Here is a 19366-nt window from a genome sequence, read left to right on the forward strand (position 1 = left end):
AGACGTAGTCAGAGCAGTAGTGCATCATTGCAGAGACGTAGTCAGAGCAGTAGTGCATCATTTCAGAGACGTAGTCAGAGCAGTAGTGCATCATTACAGATATGTAGTCAGAGGTGGAATTATGTCAAGGTTCGATTCCTAAAACTATGTGCATCAGTATAGGCAGTAGGGCCTGGACTAGCTCATTTATGAAGATAGAGACCTTTTGACAGGAGGGGATTATTGAGAAAGAAAATATTGGCAAGGGGAAAATACCAAAGGAAACTAGGGTCTAAGTATAATAAAGAGTTTTGTTGATTGCTAGTTTCTGTCATTTCCTTCCTTGTGGCAAGAAAAACTTGGCTGTGACTTTACTTCTTAGGAAGGTACACATATCATGTGATCCAATTAGTCATGCTTTGCTTAGCTCCCTTTTGCTTTGGGGGAGCACTCCTGGCTACAGAACATTCTCTGATTTTCTAGTCATGTCCTAGATGAAGTGACCACCACTTCTGGGAGCTCTAACCTGTTTCAGCATTGGCCAATGGCCATATGGGTACATTTCATTTGGAATTATTTTTCTGTTGACTTCTTTAGTAAGCCACACTCCCAGTTTAGCTTTAGCCAATGATAGTGCAGGTAGGTTAATATCCATTGTAACTCTCTGTGTGATCAGAATCTTTGTACAGAAGTCCCCAAAAGACTTTTAGGGTTGGAGTTCAAAAGAGACAGTGGTCCCTTTATTGAGAAGAATATTGTTCCCTCTGCATTAGGAAGAGGCATGAATTACAAGGACCTAGAGGTTCTTTGCATTTAAAAGATTAATGAGCATCTCAGCAGGGTAGGGGCTTAAAATGAGCTGAGAATGAGCATCAAGTGGAGGACTAGAGGCAAGACTTAGCACTGATTCCATGCAGACAGTCCTGGAGACTATACACAAGCATGTAAAGCTCACAAAGTTGGCATGATGTGAACATTAGCTGTGGCAGCACTTGGAGGCTGGGGTGGGATCCTAGGGTCAAACTGGGCAGCATAGAAATCCAACTTCTCAAAAGAGTCTGTGCCAAATAGCAGGTACTTCAGAAGCATCAGTGGTTGGCCACCAGAGAACTATCTCCTGGGGTTGATAGTGACAGCTTTGGCAGCCAGCCTGACAGGATGGGGCTCTAAGGTAGTGCCTTATACCATACCATATCATCAACACAAGAGCTGGGAATGTCTCTGTAGGACATAGTATACTCTTAAATTATATACATTCTAGGAAATAAATGACACCCTATGGGAGTCAGCTAATGAGTAGCTTGGTTTCTGTGTGAATAAATGCTAAACTGTTTCTTCAGGTGTTATAGTTTAGACATTGTTCTTTCTCTCTGTCTTCCTCCCTGCCTCCCTCTTTCTCCCTCCATACCCCACCCCCAACCACGCATGCACACGTGTCTCTGTATGTCTGTGTGTGATCCGAGTTTTTTTTTTTTTAAGTCTAAGCATACAATGAATGACATGATGGTTTATTCCTATGACCCCTGCCCTCAGGAGACAGAGACAAGAGGGGAGTTTAAGGCCAGTCTGGATTACATAGCAAGTTCTAGATTGGCTACAGTATTTATGAGACCCTACCTCAAAATCATAAAACAAAAACAAACAAACAAAAGATCCCAATCAAAAAGAAGTAGTATATATAGTATGTGTTAACTGCTCCAGACACTGGCAGAATGAACTTTTCACAGTGTTTTCTCATTAGTAGATGCAGTTGATAACACAGTTTATTATTCATAGATGGTGTTTCAGTGATTGTGCAGTCACCAGGAGACCCTCACTTACTTTTTCACACACTGCCTGTCTAGTACCAAGACAGACAGATACCAGCTTCTCCAGAAATTTCAAACTGCTCTTTGTATCTTGATTTTTTTTTCTATTCCTGTTGTATTTAAATTCACTACCAAGCCAAGCCTGGTGACCCACACCTACAACCCCAGAATTCAGGAGGCAGAGGCAGGAGAATTGCCAAATACTTTGGTTAGTGAGAAGGGAGTATCCAGGAAGGATTTTGAGACATTTGAACTGAGGTTTGGAGGGGGAACAGGATTAGACAAATTGGGCATGAGAGGTAGGAGCCAGATAGAAGTAGATCTGAAAAGTAAGGCTAAGCAGGAGAAGGGGAGGAGCCAGGAACATGCCTGCTCCAAAAGCAGGCAGGTCTACCTGGAGCAGACACTGCTATCCCATAGGAGGCCATGCTTCCTAAAGTTGGGTGAGATTTTGATGGGAAATCACTAGGGCAAGGAAGAAACTCTCTTGGTTGTTTGCTGGGAGGAAAGTCTATCAGGAGATGCCTTAATAAAGTCTAGTAGGGGCAGATAAACTTGGCAAGTGAGGGGCAAAGAAGAAATGGGGGACAGTGCTCAATTTACTTAAAGTCAAGCAAATAATGGGTGACAAAGTAGTTGACAAAGAAGTACCTCTAGGGAGTCTTAAAATACAAAAGTTTAAATACACTCACTCCCCTGTCATCATCAGGTTTTCTTTCCTTCACCTGATATTTATTTTTCATCTTTTGGCAAAAGAAAAGCAACATATGCTAAAAGAAAACAGGTGCATGTCGGGGGCTGAAATAGTTCAGATAATTCTCCCTTTAGCTGGATTGCTATCATGTAGGAATACATTTTGATTCAGATCTTTTCTGAAGAACTTGTACATTGTATTGCAACATCTGCTTCTACATTTTAATCTCTTTCCTTCCTTTTATAGATATTTGCATACTTTTTTTTCCAAATAAGACCTTTTGTTTGCCACAGAAAGCTATTACCCAGAATGCTAATGGGTTTTTAGCTATTAAGTTGTAATGTATACCTTGAGTATTTAACTATAAATTTGAAAAGTCTCCATGAGCAATCTCAAAGGAATACTTAGAATGCACTCCTGGTAAATTGGCTCATTTTCCTGTAATTTACTGGAAGTGCTGATAGGAGAGCAGTCCTAATGTGAAAAGTGCATTAATCCCTGGAGTTATATTGTGCGGATTAAATTATTACTCCTAAAGAATACAGTGTATGAAGCCATTCAGCCCTCTTTCACACTTGTTACTTAGAATCACAGTAGAAAAACAATCACTTAGGTTTTGATGTACAAAATTAGAAGTGATACATTTAATATCGCTTAAAACAAGAGGCAGAAATGGTTGCAGTTTTGCATAAGAATTACTCTTTCTGAAACAAGGTCTGTGTCCCTTAGCAGCTTAGAAGTCTGTAATGTGGCTTCTCTCCTGTCAGTCAGAAAGATGAGCCTTCCTTCTTCCCTGATCAGCTGCCACCTTGGGGATTGCTAGGTAAGACAGCCAACCTGCAGGATCTGCAACTGCAGGGACATTTAGGGTCCTATTTGGAATTTTTTCTAACCATACTTTTTTCTTTGCCAGGGAATTGAAAGTTGTGGAAAGATAACGAGTGCCAGTGGGTGCTTCTCATTTGGTAAACCAGCCGTTTGTGATTCTGAACTACTAGAGGAGATTAGAAGCTTCAGCTGAGATTCAGCAAAACTACCAACTGCAGACTACACCATGGACATAAAGCTGGACCCTTCCCGGGATGACCTGCCTCTCATGGCCAACACCAGCCACATGCTTGTGAAGCATTACATACTGGATTTGGATGTGGACTTTGGAAATCGAGTCATTGAGGGCAACATAGTGCTTTTCTTTGGAGATGGAAACAGATTTAAAAAACAGTCGAGTTCCACCCAGGAAACCTCCCAGATGGAGTCAGAGGAGGCTGACATGTTTAGGACAGCTGAACCCTGCCATGGTCCTGAGATGGATTCAAGTACCTTCTCACCTAAGATGGGACATAGAGAATTTGCAGTCTGTAGTAAAGGTGATCAAGATGCCGCTGATAACGATGGTAACCATGACAACCAGGAACATGATTCTGAGATCTCTAGCTCAAAGTACTGCTGTGACACAGGGAATCATGGGCAAAAGGATTTCTTGCTCGTGTTGGACTGCTGTGATTTATCTGTGCTAAAGGTAGAGGAGGTGGATGTGGCTGCTGTGCCAGGCCTTGAGACATTGACTAAAGCTCCAAAGCTCTTGGCTACTCCTGAGAAGCTCAGGCGTGAGATTGTCCGTGACCTCGTGGCTCTGCCTGCAGGTGCTTGGAGGGAGCAGTTAGACTGCTACTCTCGTTGCAGCCAGGCTCCTGGCTGTGGGGAGCTCTTGTTTGACTCTGACAGTTGGAGCTTACAGATCAGGAAGACCGGGACTCGGACAGCTGCTGACTTTCCTCATGCCATCAGAATATGGTATAAAACTAAACCCGAGGGGCAGTCAGTGGCTTGGACCTCAGACCAGAATGGCAGGTAGGTTATCCAAATGCTTCTCTGCCCCTAATCAAATCATGTCAGGAATGCTCACTAAGGGTGGGGGTGATTCTCTTTGTTCTGTAGCCTTGCTCAAACATACTCTGATCCAGATAGCAGACAAATCCCCGAGCATGCTCAACTGTTGGTAAGATCACCTCCTGTAAGTTATGGAAGTGAGCCAGTACTTTCTCAAAATACCCCCTGACCCCACTGCTGTGGGGCTGGGCGGATGTGAAGCTAGGCCAGCCATGCTGTGGACTGCCTCACTATAACTGTCTTCTAGCTATGTCTCCCTGGACTTGACTAGTTGTCATGTGAACCTCCAATGCACAAGAGAGCTGCCTCTGAGGAGTAAAGCAGTCGGCCCTGCGGACACTGCCTGCTGCTTTCTTGGGAGACGGCTCTTGGTCTCTGGTACCAGGAAGATGCACAATTCTTAGTGTGAGGGGATCTGGTGCCTGACATAGGCAGTCCCTTAGCCTTGTCTTGTTGATAGTTTTCAGTCATCCAAACTTTTTAGAACAAGAGAATTTCTAAATCAAACTGTTGATTCTTCATTATTTTACCTATTTCTTTAATGCAAGTCAGAACGGTGAATAGGTAGGTGAAGAGGTAGATGAAGGACTGCTCATCAGTTAGCTGCTGTTAAGAACATTCTCCTAGAACTCCTGGATGGAAGTGGTGGTCTCTGGCAATTGCTTACATTTCTTCCTCACTCTCCTCCCCAAATCCTTTTAGATTTACCTTCTAATGCCACATTGACATTGAACTCTAATTAGCCTGTCCATTGCCTGGAATCTTTTCTCTTGCTATTGTTTCCAGACTTCTCAGGGGGAATTCATGCCTTATTTCTGCTAGAGTTTGGGGAAGCCTTTGAGAAGTTTCAGGGTTGGTGCAGCATTTCATGAGTACAAAGGCAAAATGATTTCATAGTGTACCTTGCTGGGCATTCTTTGGAGACTGTGGAGGAGCAGGTGTTCTTATTGTAGCTTCAACATTTTTAGAATTACTGAATATTTTCATCAAGGTTTACCATATTGAGTATTTGAATAGGAATTTGTAGTTTTATTCTCCTAGATGCTTTATCTTTGAACTAAAATTGTGGGAGGAAGGAACTGTTCACAGTTGGAAGTCATGTTAGTTACCGCAAACATGGCCCTTTACCCTAAGTGCTAAACACAAAGGCAGGCTTGAATCTATTGCATGTAGAAGTCCTGGTTTCCCTGGAGAAAGATGAATATAAGAATTTTCTCTTGTTATCTACATTTGTCAGGATTCAGTAAAGCACATGGTTGTGACAGAAACTTGTACACCATGTCTTAGTTTGTGTTTCCATGGAATCCTAAGAGGATACAATGTGTTGGTTTCAGAAGGAAACCCCAGGAAGCTGCTCTTTCTCTCACTTTCCTTTTGGGTGTGTATGTGAGACTGATTACAGCCAAGACATGTCCATGGATGTCTCAAATCTCACTCAACCCTTCAATGTGCCTAAGTACAAGGTGCTAGGTGTGCTGTCTTTACATCTGCAGTCCCAGAGGTACGAAGGATGGAGACAGGAGGATTATCAAAAGTTCAAGGCCAGATTGAGCTACAGAATGAGGTCATGATTCTAATAAATTACATAAATAGGTCTACGTGTGTCAAGTTGACTATTTAGAAACTAAGAACTTTAAGTTGACTGAGACTTTAGATTTAGGGACAAAATATATTTCCTTAGTGATGTGGGCTCTGATATAATGGTATGAACAGCAGCATAGGATAAATTCCATTCTCCTTCATTCTCCTGAGTAAAGTATCAGGTGTTTCTGGAGAGGCCATGCCCAGGGTCCACCAGTGGCTTGTGTTGACTCGCCCCCTTTCCCACCCCCTGTTTGCTAGTAAGTAAATGAAGTCAGTATCATTTTTCAGAGCAGACCTTCCAAGGATGAAAAGTGAAGTGTGACAAGACTGTGAAACATCCTTCATAGGAAGTGTGGGGAAGGTGTTGCCCCAGCTAACTTTGCTTCAGTTTTCTTTTTTACACATGTATGTGTTTGTGCTGTGCATGCATGTTCATATGTTCGTACATGCGTGTTCATATGTTCGTGCATGCATGTGGTAGCCAGCAGTTGACTTTGTGTTGTGTCTTTGTCATCAGTGTCTGCTTTATGTACTGAGACAGGATGTCCTCCTTGAACCTATACCTCACTGATTGATCTAGTCTAGGCAGGTTGCCCTGGGGATCCCCTGGTCTGAATTTGTGTGGGTGCTGGGGAGCCACAGTCAGTTCCTTACTATGGGCAGCAGATGCTTTGCCCTCTTAGCCATCTCCCTGCCTGTGCTTTTGTTTTTCTGTCCCGCACTAGAGGGGATCAGATCAGAACCCTGTATCTGCTGCAGCAGTGCTCTACCACTGAGTAACTCCAGAGAAGAGCAGCGTCCTGAGACTATAGATAAGAGGAACTGTGCATGAGTACTGTGGAGTCCCTGAGACTATAGATAAGAGGAACTGTGCATGAGTACTGTGGAGTCCCTGAGACTATAGATTACAGGAACTATACATGAGTACTGTGGTGAAGGATATAGTTGTTTCCTGGGAGGAGCAGGCTAATGATCCAGTCCTGCTCCGTGTGTGTGCCTGGATCTAGTGACCACATGAATGGACTTGCAAACCTGATGTGGCAGGTTACAGATGAGCCAGACCCTGCACTGGTGCATTCTGACTTAGAGCCATACTGTGAACAGTTAGCTTGGTAAGCTATGGGTGGTAAGCTATGGGTGATTGCATACAGAAGTGGCTATAGGTTTCTAGGAGCTAGTGAAGACACAGAGTGGCTTCCTTTCAAAGCATATAGTATGAAGGAGTGTGCCTAACTTACATTCCAGTAATCTGTGTGGTCTCGGCCAGATGGCCAGAGTCACGTCACGGTCAGCATAGGTAAATCATGGTGAGGTTGTACCCTGGGGAAGAACTGATGACAAAATGACACAGTCCTTGAGGTATGTGTCAAAGCTACAGGGTCAGCAGGAGCAAAGCCTAAGCAGCTGTCAGTAAAGAAGAGCCTAAGAAGTTTTGAAAATTAAAAGTGCTGCAGGCAAGGCATGGTGGCACACACCTGTAATCCCAGCACTCTGGAGGCCGAGGCAGGAGGAGCGTCACAAGTGTCGGTGGCTGACTATGATACAGAGAGATACTTTTTCTCAAATAAAATGTCATTTGGTAACTTGTATGCACTTGCTCACATATATGACCTTGTAATCCCTTCTAAAGAGCCTGAAGTAGGATTTCGAGTTGGTGACCAGCATCAACTATTTAGCAAAACCCTGTTTCAAAAACAACAACAAAAAAGAATTTCCAAAAGAAAAAGAATATTCGGGGAAGCTAAGTGAAGCCTGCCATGTTTTGCTAAGTGTGACAGACACGGTGGCTGTAAAAGGGAAAGTAGCTGTGGGGTGCAGAAGAACTTCTTATTTTTAAATGAACTTAACACCTAAACTGTTTAAAATTAAGTTGACTTAAAACATAGCTGCAACCTTCAGAAGAGGCTGCCCTTCCTGGACCCCCCACTACCCATAAGATTGCCCTAGCACTTTTACTAAGTGCCTTTCTTTTCTGAAGAATAAAGACTACCTTTTATTCTTTTGGGGAGTTGTCACTAGCTTGTCCACTATTGTTCTAGTTCTAAAAGAGAGTTGCTCAAAGTAGAACACCCAGCTATCTGTCATAGCCACTCAGGGCTTGTGCCAGTTCTTGAACCTAAATGTCCTCTATTGACTGAGCCCTGGGATACTAGATCACAGGTGACATTTCAGAGTGACTGATGGAGGGAATCCTTATGTAACAATCTAGTGGCACACTTCTTAGATTGATGTTTACTTTATGTGCTGTGTGTGTGCTTTCAAAGTAACTCTGTGAGAGCAAGAGTGGACCAAGAATGTGTACAGGTGGCCTTTAAAGCTGGAGAGAAATGGGCACTTAGCATGTTTTCCATTGTGAGTCCTCAGGATACCTAAGAAACTATGAAAGTGGAAATCTATTTGAAGAACATGTGCTTTTCTTCATTCTTGCATTTCTTAAGGTTTTTCCATTCCACTAAAGGAAAAGTTATTTAAAACTAAGGCATCCCTTCTAGTAAGCCTCGCTTTCCCCTGATGATCATGATGGTAGTTGGGAAAGCAGCCAGCTGCCCCAGGAAGTCTGGCGTATTAGCTGATGATGTCACCAAATGAGAGTTGAGTGGAGGAGAAAATATAATTCAAAACTATAATTTAGGGGAATAAATAACCTAGGAAAAAATATTAAACTTTAAACTTCCCTACAGCATTTGTGATGTTTCTTTGTTTTAGAAAATGCCAGGGTAAAGCTGGTAAGTACTAACTTTTCTGGCATATTCATTCAATTGCTGGGCACACTACTCGTATTTTTAGATTAACATCAAAGCCAGATGTTAGACAGACATACTGCTTCCCCACTGAATTAACTTTAGTGCTTTATAGCTCACTACACAAGGAGGCTTTAAAAAGAATGAGTGGAAGAGCTCAGATTTCTGTTTGATTGTTTTTATTTAATATTCATACACGCATATAATGTGCTTGGATCTAACTTTCACTCCCTCCTCCTCCCTCTGCCCCTCCCTTCCCCCCCTTCCTGCTTGTCTGTCTTCCTTCTCTTCCCCTTCCTCTCCCTCACTTTCTGACTCTGCCTCTTGTGTGTGCCCTGGGGCCATCCACTGGAGCATGGAGAGCCTCTCAGGAGCCCCATTCTTGATGGTTTACTCTCTGTCCTCCAGCAGTTTCCTGTTGCCAGTGGCTTCTCAGAGAGAGGTGGGGCTTCATGAATCCCTCTCCCGTTGCTGGAAATTGATTTTATACATGATGGCTTGATTTTATACAGTTCTTGGACAATTAAGACTATCCATATACTATATTTTGATTTTTCCCTCTCAGCTCATCCCAGGTCCTCCCTATGCTCTACTCATCTAATGTTATCTTCTTTCTCTCTTTTAAAACAAAACAAAACAAAACAAAACCATAAAATGTAAATCAAATCAATCAGGCAAAAGACCAATATGACAAAAATGCCAAACAAAGCTAAATGAAGCAAAGCGTTCACATAAACACCATTGAGTTAATTTTGTGTTAGCCAACCAACTCCTCCTGGGCTGGGGGCTTGTCTTGGAGTATGGCTGATATACGTCTGTCTTGAACCTGTGCAGTTCTTGTGCATGCTGCTACAGTCTCTCTGAGTTTATATGCACATGTGTTGTACCTGGAAGACATTAGTTTGTTAGAGTCCTCTGTCATGTTATCTCTGGCTCTTACAATCTTTCTGCCTTTTATTCTGCATGAGATCCCCGAGCCTGGAAGGATCATATACAGATATTACAAATGTAGCCGGAGCTCCTGAGTGATGTGTGCAGCAGCCCAGTTTCACTGCAGATGTCCACTGTCTCTTGACTTATTCTGACTCCATCTTTCTATCATGATCCCTGAGCTCGGGGGTACGGCGTAGATGTCTTGTTTAGAGCCGAGCGTTCCAGAGTCTCTGATTCTCTGCCCACTGACCAGTTGTAAGTCTCTGTATTCGTTACCACATCCTTTAAAAAGAAGCTTCTCCATTGAGGTTGAGAGGTGCATCTATGGGTATGATAAAGATAAGAGTTTGGGAGCAGTTTATTACTATGTCTGTTTAGCAGAATTGTAGCACTAGGTTTTCCCTGGAGCCCATGACATCCAGAAATGAGTCTTGGGCCCAGTTAACAACATCAGACATAGATTCCGTCTGTGGAACAAGCTTCAGAAAAACAAAACCATAAACTGGTCAGAAATCGGTTGATTGCTCCTACAACATCCATGATGCTATCGTGTGAGTGGGCGTATTGTGCGAGGCTAAGCATTGCAGCTCACAGGCTTCATAACTGTATAAGATTGTTGATACTGATTCGTTCCCAGTAGTGTACATAAAATCTTAGCACTGAGAAAGCTAGCTTTTAGGGATGAAACTTCCAAGTGATTCTACCTTGATTCTTTTGTCCTGTGACACAAGTATGTGTTATCTTACCATCAAGTTCTGGAGGGTATCCAGGACAATGACAAGAGCCTGTAATGTTTTGGGAGAGGATCATGGGATCCCAATTACCTACAATTTAAAGAGAGGTAACCCATACAAGCAGTGGGATTTTTATGATAATCTATAATGTCTTGAGGAGAGACATTGTTTCCCTGTTTTAGAGTAACTCCATTTTAAACTTTATTATGTAGATCTGTACATGTGTATGTATTTTAGTAAGTTTCTGCAGCAACAGACTTCCATATAATCCTTTCCAAGGCCGTTAGTGTTAGTTATCCTGTCCTGCACTCCCTCCTCTTCCCCTTCCCATCCACATACCATTTAACCCTTCCATTCCATTCTCCTTTCCCCTTCATACTACCTGCATTCTGACTTCTTTTCCTTGAAACAACTCCTCCCATGAACCCTTACTAGCTCCCTGATCTCTATGAGTATTCCAGCTTAAACATACCTAAGATTCAAGTCTAGTATCCACATATACGAGAACAGGTGGATCTTGTCTTTCTGTGTCTGGGTTGCCTCTGAAAGGTTATTTCCAGATGCTTCTGAGTGCTGGTGCTGCCATGCTGCCAACAACAGGCAACTATGGTAGAGTTATTTACAACCAGAGCCTAATTTCTTGTGTAAGGTGAGAAGATTCCATGACAGGATTTCCACCTTTCCGCCTGACATCAGGAGGAGCTCCCAAGTGCCAAAGCCTGCCTTTGCATTTACAGGGAGCTTGCCTCTTCTACATGAAAAATACCTGTCTTGAATAAGTCCTGTCCATTTCAAAACAATGATGTCTTTAGACTTGCTGTCTAGATGATATTGATGAGTTCTGGGTTTGGTAATGATGCCATGAAATGGACTAAGAGAGGAAAGGAGGAGAGCCCATTGTGGTGGTACTTCCTGTACTAGAAATGTTGGATCTTCATGTGTGGTATAAGAAAGCAGGAAGTTTGCTTACTGTAGTGGAGACTGTATCACAGTTTTCTTTAAAACACAAACTTGTAAAAATATTAAGTGCAAAATAATAGATGGAAGTGAATTGGAAGCCTGGACACTTTGTAACCCATGGAAGATTCTAGATAGTTCTGGCTAAACTCCTGTGTTTGTAACCCCTAGACCAGCTTTTGTGATCCCTAGCCAGCTGTTTGCCCCATTTTGGAAAGGCCCCATGAAGCCACACAGCAGACTTGGCCTTTCAGGCTGCCGACCATCTCCCACTTATAGTCAGCTCTCTGGGTGCTGTTGCTGATCAGGGCCTCTGACAAAGGCCACCGTGATGAGTAGCGGTGAAGTCAGAATCTCTCAAAACCAGAAACCTCTCCCTTCTCTCCTGAGAAGGCCGTTCTGTGTAATAGTCAGCAGAGAAAGAGAGTGCATGGTTTGGAGCGGTCCCTGCAGCTTCTCCATTGTGACGGCTCTTTAAGGTGAAGAGGAAGCATGCTGCAGTTGGTTGCTCAGCTGTTTGCCTGCTCTATGAACACCAAGCTCCTTAACCAGGACTCTAAGCAACTATTCTGACAGGTTCTTCCTCGGGTATGAAGCCACGGACCTGCCTTTCAGTGCATCTCACCCTCTTTACCTCTGATTTTCACTTTCATCCTATTTCCATGACTGTGCAGCCTGCCTGGGCTCCCAGGGATCTCCTAGGAGGGTTGGTTGCCCAAGGCTTTTGAGATGAGCCCCAGGGAGAGAATGTTTTTCTTTGTGTGCTAGAAGGAATCCTTGGATCTGGGAGCAGTGGAGTTAAAAGCTTTGGAGAGACCCAGGCTGGCACCTTTGCATCCATTCTGTAAGCATGTAAGCAAAGGTGAGGTGCAAGGCTGTGCCCGTCCAGTACACACAAATCTGTTTGTTTCTGTGATTACTTATCCAGATACCCTGTAGCCTGCCTATAAACACATGTTGATTTTCCTCCTCCCAGTGAAGGGTTGGTTAGCAGGGACTTGGCCTTCGTTGGGTAAGAGCCATCTTTCTTATAAGTTATTGTAGGGAATACCATGGCATGACTGTGCATTCATCTTTATGTACCTTCTACCTGCTAGCAATGCCCACATTTCATCAGAGCACCGACCCAAGGATAGAGCTTTAATTTCTGGAAATACAGTTACCCAACTTTAAATTGTTTTTTATTTGTATTTGCATTATGCTGTGAAATATGCATAGGATACCAGGTTTTAAAAGATCAAAGGCCTTTGGTTTGAACATGTTGTGAAGGGAGTAGTGAACCTGCAGCTGAGAAAAGAAGCCAAGAGTGGAATAGGCAGGGATTGGGGGGTGCACAAAGAAAGTGAGCAGCTTCAAGAATTATGAGCTGGCAGTGGTGGTTCATGCTTGTAATTCTAGTACTGGGGTGCCAAGACAGAAGGATTGACACATACTCCAAGGCCACTCTGGGCTACATAGTGAGAATTTGTCTCAAAAACAAAACAAAACAAAAACAAAAACAAAGACAGACAGACAGAAGTTGTACCTGGGATTCTCCAGTGTTCATGGAGACTACGTGAAAACTTTCCAGAAAACAAAAAACAAACAAACCCCGAGAGTTGATGCTTTGTATTTTTGGATGTGATTTTCAGGTTGATGACTTGATGTACATCTTTGAAGTTATAGCTCTAGATAGCAAGTAGAATGTCAGAATGAAAACGCATCTTAGGCCTATAGAACAGATACACCAAGCATGTAAAGAAGCATGAGGGAAGGGGGCACTGGGCACCAGCCCTTTGATAGAGTGTAGTCCAGCCTTTGGGAGGAGGATGCAAGAGAATTGCTGTGATTTTAAGGCTATCCTGGGCTACAGACGGAGACTCTGGCTCAGACCAACCCTTTCACCCTCTTAAAAAAAAAAAAAGAAAAGAAAAGAAAAGAAAAAAGAAAGGAAGGAAGGTAAAAATAATAGAATAATGAGGATTTGGGGAGGAGGTGAGTGATAGGGACCTGGCCAGACTATAGAACACGATGTCTAGAAGTAGATAGTGAAGGCACAACACATGGTATTTTGGAATTCAGTGAGTGGAAGAGTTTTGTTCTTACTTTGTTGGAATTCTGACTGAGATTCACCTCCAAGCTGTGTAGCTGAAGAAAACTTTGAACTTCTGATCCTCCTTTCACATCCCAAGTGCTAGGATTATAAGGGTGTACCATTAAAGTCTGGCCCTAGGACTCCTTAGTTCTCATTTTAGACCCCTAAGCCCTCTTGTTGAATTACAAAACACAGCTTCTTGGTCCATCAGCCTGGAAGTTGTCATGTGATGAGGGAGCCCTTAATAAGTCAGCAGAGAGGCCATGCTCCTTGGCATCTTTGTTCTTACTTCCCAAGTTTCCACTGTGTGGTTGCTTTACCATCCATATCTTCCCCTTGAGCCCAAACCTTTGGGAAGTTCACTCAGTCATCTCTAGCTGTGTAATGGACAGATCAAAAACACTGAACATTTTAAACAGCAGACACGTTATCTCCCAATTTCTGAGGGCCAGGCATCCAGGAGAAGCATAGCAGGCTAACTGTAGCCCTGAATCTCCCACAAGGTTGCAGTCAGGCTGTGAACTGAGCTTGATTGTAAATGGAAAGCTTTCTGAATTCTCTTACAGGGTCTTTGCATACACAGCTTCTGATTAGCAGTTGGCTAGAAGTTTCTGCTCCTCAAGTGGGGTCACTTGCTAGCTGACTGATGTCCTCAGGACCCAGCCACTGGGTCTATCATCCCCACCCCTACATGCCCCCCACCCCATCTCCAGTAAATGATCGGGATGGAGGGAAAAAAAAAACCCTTAAGCCTAGTGTCATGTCTCACAGCTGTAACCCATCATGGGAAGCAGGGGCTTGAGGATTGCTGGAAGTTCACCAGTCTGGTTTACATAGATGTGCCTTCATCTCAAACCTGGTTGTTTTTAAGGCACTGTATGGAGGCTGATAGAGGATGCCTTGGGGCCTAGCCAGCCAGCCACTGACGACAGAAGACTGTCCAAGTCACACCAGAATTACAATAGTCAGGTGAGCCAAGAGCACAGACATGACTTGTTCTGTGCATGTTAGCCATCACCACATCAAAATATGAGGCTGATGCACCCTTAGGAGTGTTCCAGACAAGTTACAGGTGCATATGGCTCTGAAGGAAGCTTTTAGGCTCCTGAACAAGAAAAGCTTCAGGGTCCATTCTACTTTGGTAGGAAAGGAAGCCTTGTTCTTGGGGGTCTGCCAGTGACAAAGGAGCAGGATTTTGCCCTGCCAGTTGATGGCGGGAGTAGGCCCCTTTGCATGCTGCTTGTTTCCTGCATGCAACCTTCCTCTAAGCGGGGGGTGGGGGGGTGGGGGGGCTTTTAGGGGATAAACCCACTCCCAACAGGTAGAATTTTCTGGGCTGACTCTCTTTTGACCCCACTTGGATAAGCAATCTGAGCTAATAACAGGAATCTTTGGCTATCACTGTCCCACCTGGGAAGAAGTAAGCACTAACAGCCTTCCTCATTAGGGTCTGAAACAGCCTGCGGCTGGACAGCTAAAAGGAGGTAAAGTCAATTAGGAATCCATTGGGACCAGAGAATGGATTCAGAATTCATTGAAATTGATGGAATGCTCTGAACCTCATATAGAAATGTCCCCCTTTAATTTCAGATCTAAAAGCTTGACATACAGAACCAAAGACTAACTGACCCACATCCCCCAACCCCTCATTTTACCCACGACCAGTAGAAGGCTGGAACAACCCTGCTGCCTATCATATCCTAATTTGGCAGGCCACCTGGGTATGTTATGTATTTAAGCTGGCTTCCGACTTGGTATGTAGCTGACACTGGTTGTGAACCCCCTGTTCTAGCTGTCACCACCACCTCAGTGTAGGGTGGAGCTACAAGTCTGTGCTGCCATGCCTGGTTTGTTAGTAATGAGCTTTGGCTCTGATCTTTCCCTGCCTCCTGTCAAGCCATGGAGTAGGTACACCTTACCCACTTGCCGTGTAAATGTGCTGCAGCCTGTGTCTGCCCTGAGACCCACATTCTGCTTTAAGTCTTCTGAGTGGTAGGGAGCCACATTTGAGATCTCTCCTGCCTGCTATTTTCTGGCCAAATTTGATTGGTGGAAGGTCAGAGCAAAACTAGGCATTCTTCTCCCCAATCCCTCTGACACCTAGAGTGTGAGTCACCTTTGTGGCCCCAGCTCCTACTGGACACTCTGCCCTGTCTCCAGGTGACCCCTGCCTTTGTAACTGCAGCTCCTCCAATTTGGGAACCATAGCTGCTGAGCTGTGACTGGTCTCTGGAGTGCCTCACTGTCCCCCGCTTGGTTTCTCCACTCTACCCTTTGAATAACAGTTCTCTGTATTATCTCTGCTTGCTAGACCCTACCCTGGCTTATCCTTTCTCTATTGAGCCTTGATGAAAGAGGAAAACCATCGTCCTCTGTGTTCTTTCGTACACTGTGCAGACAGATTAATGTTCAATCATAACGGTGTCAATGAAACCATTCTTGTCCTCATCTGCAAGAACTAGTAGCTGGTTCATTAACATTGTAAATCAAGCTGATTAATCAACATTTACCTTAATTAAAGGAAATTAGTTTTCTTTTCCTAAATTGTTTTCCCCAGGAGTCAGTGTCATGCTTTCTCTGTGGTGTGAGAATGGATTCCTCTGATTTTGCAGGTCTTTGTCATCTCTGTCTACCATGACTTAACCATCGAAAGGGAGCCTGCTTGGTTTGGGATGGTTTAGTACTTGGAGCAACTGAGTTCTAACTCATGCTGTTGGTTTTATACCTGGCTTTGGTAATGAGCGTGTTCCTGTGGCCTTCCCATCACAAGCCTGGTTTTTGTGACCTCTGCCGTCCTGTTTGTGCCAAGCCCTGTTCTTGGCTTCTACACAAGGATCCCCACAAGGGCTCTGTCTGAGAAGGCGGTTTCCACAACTGGGGAGGAAGGGGTTGGTCTGCCTGCCAGCACTGGCTTTGAGACCACTGCTTGTTTTTCCAAGATTAATAATCGAAGAGATCTCCAGCCGTGTTTTCTTTTCCAGAATACTTTCCAAAAAGTCTGTAAGAATGTCTCTGAAGCCTTTTTCCTTTGAAGGCAGAAAAGCCTAAGGGGAGCATAAATTATAACTTTGCAGAATAGTATTTAAAACCTTATTTTTTCTCTTAGCTCACACGTGCACACACACACACACACACACACACACCACACAAAACATACACACCCCTCAACCTTTTCACATATTTAAGTGGTTCATTTGTGAAGAATAACCACTGAGCTATTGACAGAGCAGGCACTTGACAAATTCAGTTCAATATGTGAAATGAAGGAGTCAGCTATAAAGCCTCAAATGTTTCTACTTGGAAAGCTCAAGATGACCCCCCTGACTTGGTGGAGAGATAAGTCTTCCCTTCTCTGTCTTTGTCTTTCTTCTGCAGGCCATGTGTTTATACTATGGGATCCCCCATCAACAACAGGGCCCTTTTTCCATGCCAGGAACCACCCGTTGCCATGTCAACATGGCAGGCTACAGTTCGAGCAGCTGCATCTTTTGTTGTTTTAATGAGTGGAGAAAATTCTGCCAAGCCCACACCACTTCGAGAAGGTACAGTACATGTGTTCTTTCTTATTTGGGTGTGGTGCACATAGCAGGACCCAAGGAGCCATCGGCTGTGCTACAGTCTTAAGGAGCTGCTTTACTGGTGAGGTTGGAAGAAAAACCCTACCAGAGAAGGCACAGGGATTGGGAGGAGCACTGGGGAACCTGGGCATGGGGCTCCAGATTCCCCAAGCCAAAGTTATCAATTCACAGATGACTCCACTCTTACATGGTGGTTTGTGGAGCAAAAGTGGGTGGTCTTGGTTGAAGGCTTCCTGGACAGGCAAATGTGTCATGGAAACACATAGCTGAGCTGTGTGTGGTTTGGACATGGTATCTGTATGTGGTTGTGTTTTTATAAGAGGTAGTGCGTAGGCTAGCCAACTTGCTGGGCTTGGAAGTCTGAATCCAGGGTGTGTCAGAAGAACAGTGGCTAGAGCCAGCACACCACCCAGATCTGTTGTGAGGTGCTTGTCTGTTCAGTCACCACGGTCCATTTGATGTCTTCTTCATGGTGATGCCAGACAACAGCACTTATTCTTAATGTATAACATGGTGTCCTCTCCTACATGCTTATCAGAACAACTTGAAACATAAACAAAAAGTCAGAAACCAAAATGAAATAATTTTGGAAAGAATGAGTGCTCACATGTTGCATTATCCCCAGTATTTAAGAGTCATGTGTATCAAAAAACAAAATGAAAAAAAAAAAAAAAAGAGCCATGTGTATCAAGAACTGCTAAATGGTCTTTAAGGTTGTGCAACAGTATAATCTACTTTTCTTTCTCATAGTGTACATTGAAAAAAATACAATTGTTTTATTGTCTGAGTATATCAGCAACCGACAGACCTTCATATTGGTGGATATTTTGATCACCAGATCATTTTCCTGTTATCAATACAGTTGCAGTATGTTCCCAAGGAGATGGTTGAATGGATCAATGAGTAGCTGGGTCTGAGCTGAGTGTGTCTAGTCTAGGCTATGTTATGTGGCCCACAGTATTTGCCATATTGTGCCATCTTACTTAATGCTACAGTGTTGTTGACTTTATCTGTTCTGATTTGTGACATTGGCTTCATCATAGGTTAGATTTGTTGCATATGTACCAAATTCTTTTTTTTTTTTAAAGATTTATTTATTTATTATATGTACGTACACTGTAAGCTGTCTTCAGACACTCCAGAAGAGGGCGTCAGATCTTGTTACGGATGGTTATGAACCACCATGTGGTTGCTGGGATTTGAACTCAGGACCTTCAGAAGAGTAGTCAGGTGCTCTTACCCACTGAGCCATCTCACCAGCCCATGTACCAAATTCTTAAGCTTAATGTTTTTATTTTTAAATGTAGAACCTTTAGATAATATATTTATACATGAACAAGGGCATATTCGTAGTAAGGTTTCTTTTTTACTTTTTCTTTTTTAAAGATTTATTTATTTTATTTATATGAGTACATTATGGCTGTCTTTAGTCCCACCAGAAGAGGGCATTGGATCCCATTACAGATGGTTGTGAGCTACCATGTGGTTGCTGGGAGTTGAACTCAGGACCTCTGGCTCTTAACCACTGGGCTACCTCTCCAGCCGTCTCTTTTTACTTTTTAAAATTTGGTGTGGGATGAACATGTTCCTTTGCAGTCCATTTGAGACAGCCTTTACTGATGAATATTCCATTTGAAAAATTATTGGAGAATTTCATACATGCACACATGTATTTTGATCAGTGATTCCCCCATCACTTCCGTCCAGTTCCTCCCCTATTTTTTTCTTCCCACTGAGTCTATTAAGTGCTGCTTGTATGTAAATGGGTGTGGGACCTTTTAATGGGGCACAAGCAGCCTCTCTGGCTGCTTCCCTGAAGAAAATGGACACTCCCTCTCCCAGCAGCCTCAGTTCCCAGAAGCTCCTCAGCTTCTAGGAGTGAGACTTCATGTGCTCCTCCCCAGTGCATGCTGGGAGGCTGGCTGGCTTGGTCTTGTGTGGGCAGTGTCAGGTGCTGTGAGTTCAAGTGTGCAGCTGCACCATCATGTTCAGCAAACATCAGCTTGCTGCAGTAGGCATTCATTTCCTCTAGCTCTTTCAGTCTGTCCTTGACTTTTTCCAAGATACCCCCTGAGCCTTGTAGGGAGGGAATGTGATATAGATGTCCCATGTAGAGCTGAGCATTCAGTCTCTTACTCTCTGTACATTGATGGGTTGTGAGTATCTGCACTGTAAAAAGAAGTTTCTCTGATGAGAGTTGACAAATACAGTAATTTATGGGTACAGAGATAAGCATTAAGGGGTAGTTTATTAGTGTGTCCATTTAGCAGAATGATAGCACTAGATCTTCCTTAGCCACCCATGGGTTGTTATCCCAGTTAAAGGTACAGGGGATGGGTTCCATCCTGAGAGCAGATTTAAATCCAGTCAGATTTAAATATATATATATATATG

The 19366-nt window shown here is 43.6% G+C and overlaps 1 protein-coding gene across 6 annotated transcripts in view; it reads left to right on the forward strand.

Annotated features, from left to right (window-relative positions):
* Aopep (aminopeptidase O (putative)) overlaps nucleotides 1–19366 on the forward strand; it is a 310014-nt gene that overhangs the window by 47343 nt on the left and 243305 nt on the right. For 5 of the 6 annotated variants that reach the window (XR_003845375.1, XR_003845374.1, XM_021215555.2 and 2 more), the window contains exons 2-3: nucleotides 3395–4332; nucleotides 16770–16936. Coding sequence is in view for 4 of the 6 variants with exons in the window: in XM_021215555.2 (XP_021071214.1) it covers nucleotides 3536–4332; nucleotides 16770–16936 (964 nt within the window). In the remaining 2 variants the exon portion in view is untranslated. Of the gene's footprint in view, nucleotides 1–3394; nucleotides 4333–14265; nucleotides 14364–16769; nucleotides 16937–19366 lie in introns of those variants that run through there. The other variant, XM_029547342.1, reaches the window with a different exon arrangement.

This window comes from Mus pahari, chromosome 16, assembly GCF_900095145.1.
Source record: "Mus pahari chromosome 16, PAHARI_EIJ_v1.1, whole genome shotgun sequence".
NCBI classification, from domain to species: Eukaryota; Metazoa; Chordata; class Mammalia; order Rodentia; family Muridae; genus Mus; species Mus pahari.